The 2,870-nt window shown below is 46.3% G+C and overlaps 1 protein-coding gene across 1 annotated transcript in view; it reads right to left on the bottom strand.

Moving 5' to 3' along the window:
* The window catches only part of LOC149442151 (oxidation resistance protein 1-like), a gene marked incomplete at its 3' end in the record, with an annotated part of 64,221 nt that extends 61,721 nt beyond the window's left edge, over positions 1–2,500 (bottom strand). The window contains exon 1 of the mRNA XM_089656466.1: positions 2,249–2,500. Within this exon, the coding sequence (XP_089512592.1) occupies positions 2,249–2,420 (172 nt within the window). The remainder of the gene's footprint in view (positions 1–2,248) is intronic.
* Positions 2,501–2,870: the final 370 nt, after the last annotated feature.

Genomic DNA, 2,870 nt, shown 5'->3' with positions numbered 1-2,870 from the left:
CACTAACACCCCGGTCGCACTGGGTGTGACTTGGCATGCAATTTGCATGCCATGCGACCTGCAAATCGCATGCCAGATCGAACCCTATTGTCCGTGGCCAAATTGGTGTTTTTCTGACTTGGTTGGAGTCGCACCAATTGCTAAAGTAGTACATGTACTACTTTTCGTGCAATTTGCATAGACATTGTGTCAGATGTCTTCCAAATCGCACCTGAAATCGGCATGTCCCCCGAATTTGAAATCATGCGACTTCACTGTAAATCACACAATTTCAAAGTCGGGCTTGATGTGACCGGGGGATAATCCACATTTCTCTGGCTCAGTTTCAGTTTATCGGGAAGCTGCTGGTAGAAGATGAAGACAGACAGGGAATTTGCAAGCCTGGGTTTGTCCAACAGGCCTAGGCAAATGACATGGGAGGGTCATCAGACAGAAGATCTCAGATGACAGTGTGAAGGAATTCCCAGCCTTTTATTTACAGACACTTCTTCTGTGTGTACAGTACACACACACACAGGTCATCATGCTGATAATAAATACAGTTGTGATTTCCCTTACAGAATGTTGTGAGCAGCAGACAGGAATGGGGAATCCCCAAAGCAATGTTTTATATACAATGTGATAATAAAGTATAGACATTGTGCAGTCTACCAGGGTCTGATTCCCCAATCCACATATCTGATCAGTCCTCCAGCTGATGGCCTTTGATCACTGAAGTCCAGCCAGGGAAACCCACACAAGTAACATCAATCAGCTCCTGGTGCTGAACTAGATGCAAATAAAATACGATTTTGCACCTCTGGCTGGATGCTAACTGCATTTCATTGGCTCTGTGCATGTACTGTGCACAATGACAATAAAGTTGAATCTAATCTTTTCAAGTTTTTTATTTCCCTCAGCAATTGTAAACCATCTAACACCCCACCCCCCCAATCACCCAACAACCCCTGTCACCTATCCTTCCCCCATCAGCTGTTGTCCACCTGCCCCTACCCACAGTTGCCAACACCCCTGTTCACTGTCACTATGCTCCCCCCTCTCCTCATCAGCTGTCACTCAGCTCCGCTGTCCATGGACACCCAACATCCCCATCCACTGCCACCTTGTCCCCCATCTACTGACACCCAGCCCATGCCCATCAGACAGGCTCCTGTTGGTGTCAAAGCAATACAATCCCCCCATCCATACTGCAATGTCTGATACTTTGTATCCTCTGTATACACTGATACTGGAATACATGATCCATACTGCAATGTCTGATACATTGTATCCTCTGTATACACTGATACTGGAATATATGATCCACAGTGCAATGTCTGATACTTTGTATCCTATGTATAATACACTGATACTGGAATATATGATCCACAGTGCAATGTCTGATACATTGTATCCTCTGTATAATACACTGATACTGGAATATATGATCCATAGTGCAATATCTGATACTTTGTATCCTCGGTATAATACACTGATACTGGAATATATGATCCATAGTGCAATGTCTGATACTTTGTATCCTATGTGTAATACACTGATACTGGAATATATGATCCACAGTGCAATGTCTGATACTTTGTATCCTCTGTATAATACACTGATACTGGAATACATGATACATAGTGCAATATCTGATACTTTGTATCCTATGTATAATACACTGATACTGGAATATATGATCCACAGTGCAATGTCTGATACTTTGTATCCTCTGTATAATACACTGATACTGGAATATATGATCCATAGTGCAATATCTGATACTTTGTATCCTCTGTATAATACACTGATACTGGAATATATGATCCATACTGCAATGTCTGATACTTTGTATCCTATGTATAATACACTGATACTGGAATATATGATCCATAGTGCAATGTCTGATACTTTGTATCCTATGTATAATACACTGATACTGGAATATATGATCCATACTGCAATGTCTGATACTTTGTATCCTCTGGGGCGGACTGACAATTCATGTGGCCTCCTGGCAATAGGGGGATCATGGGGCCCCTGTGTCCTTGTCCAAACTCAAAAAAGCCTATGAAAAAGGTACCAGGGGCATCTCATGGGGCCCCCTACTGAACCCGGGCCCTTTCCAAATGGTCAGTCTGCCCCTGGTATACACTGATACTGGAATATATGATCCATAGTGCAATGTCTGATACCTTCTGTACATGTATATGATATGATACACAAACTACAACCAGATCTGTCCATGTATGACCCCCTCCCTCCTGACCTGCAGGCACGGGGCTGAGCACCTGGTGACCCGGGCTGTCCGGAGGACTCTGCCCCATTCCGTCCTTAAGGTAGTCCTGGAAGTGCACCTCCCGCAGGCCCAGCCACAGCCGGTTGGTGGTGCCCCGCAGGACCCGTCCGCTCCTCCCGGTGATGCCGGTCACGTAGTCCATCCTCCCCCGGGCCCGGCCCGCACCGTCCACCCGCCGTCCCCGCTCTACACCACCCAGCAAAACTTTCTACAAACTTACTGACAACTTCCCACCGCCGGACCCGCCCACTGCGGGCGGCAACCTGTCACTACAGACCCGCCCCTTTCCTCACTCGGATTCTGTGCCCGGCGTCACACAGCTAACCGTGGGGCACCCCCGCCGGAATAAGTGGGAGAGCCCGCGGGTGCTTTGTTTGTGGACTGGGGGAGATACCACTATGGAACCATAGGGGGAACGATAACATGTTAGATTTCTATGTGTATTTGATTGTTCAGTGAGATAGTGTTCATATATGTACATGTAAACCAAACAGCCAGCCCAACACTTCTAATATGTGGACACCAGCAATCCATACCTCTCTAAGGGCTCGTTCACACTTGGCTGTTTTACCATCGCTTGCCAAACGCCCCC

Source organism: Staurois parvus, unplaced genomic scaffold (genome assembly GCF_062004578.1).
Source record: "Staurois parvus isolate SC_StPar_1 unplaced genomic scaffold, SC_StPar_1.0 ptg000907l, whole genome shotgun sequence".
Classification (NCBI taxonomy): Eukaryota; Metazoa; Chordata; class Amphibia; order Anura; family Ranidae; genus Staurois; species Staurois parvus.
The sequence above is the reverse complement of the archived record's forward strand: the minus strand, read 5'-3'. Positions and strand labels throughout refer to the sequence as shown.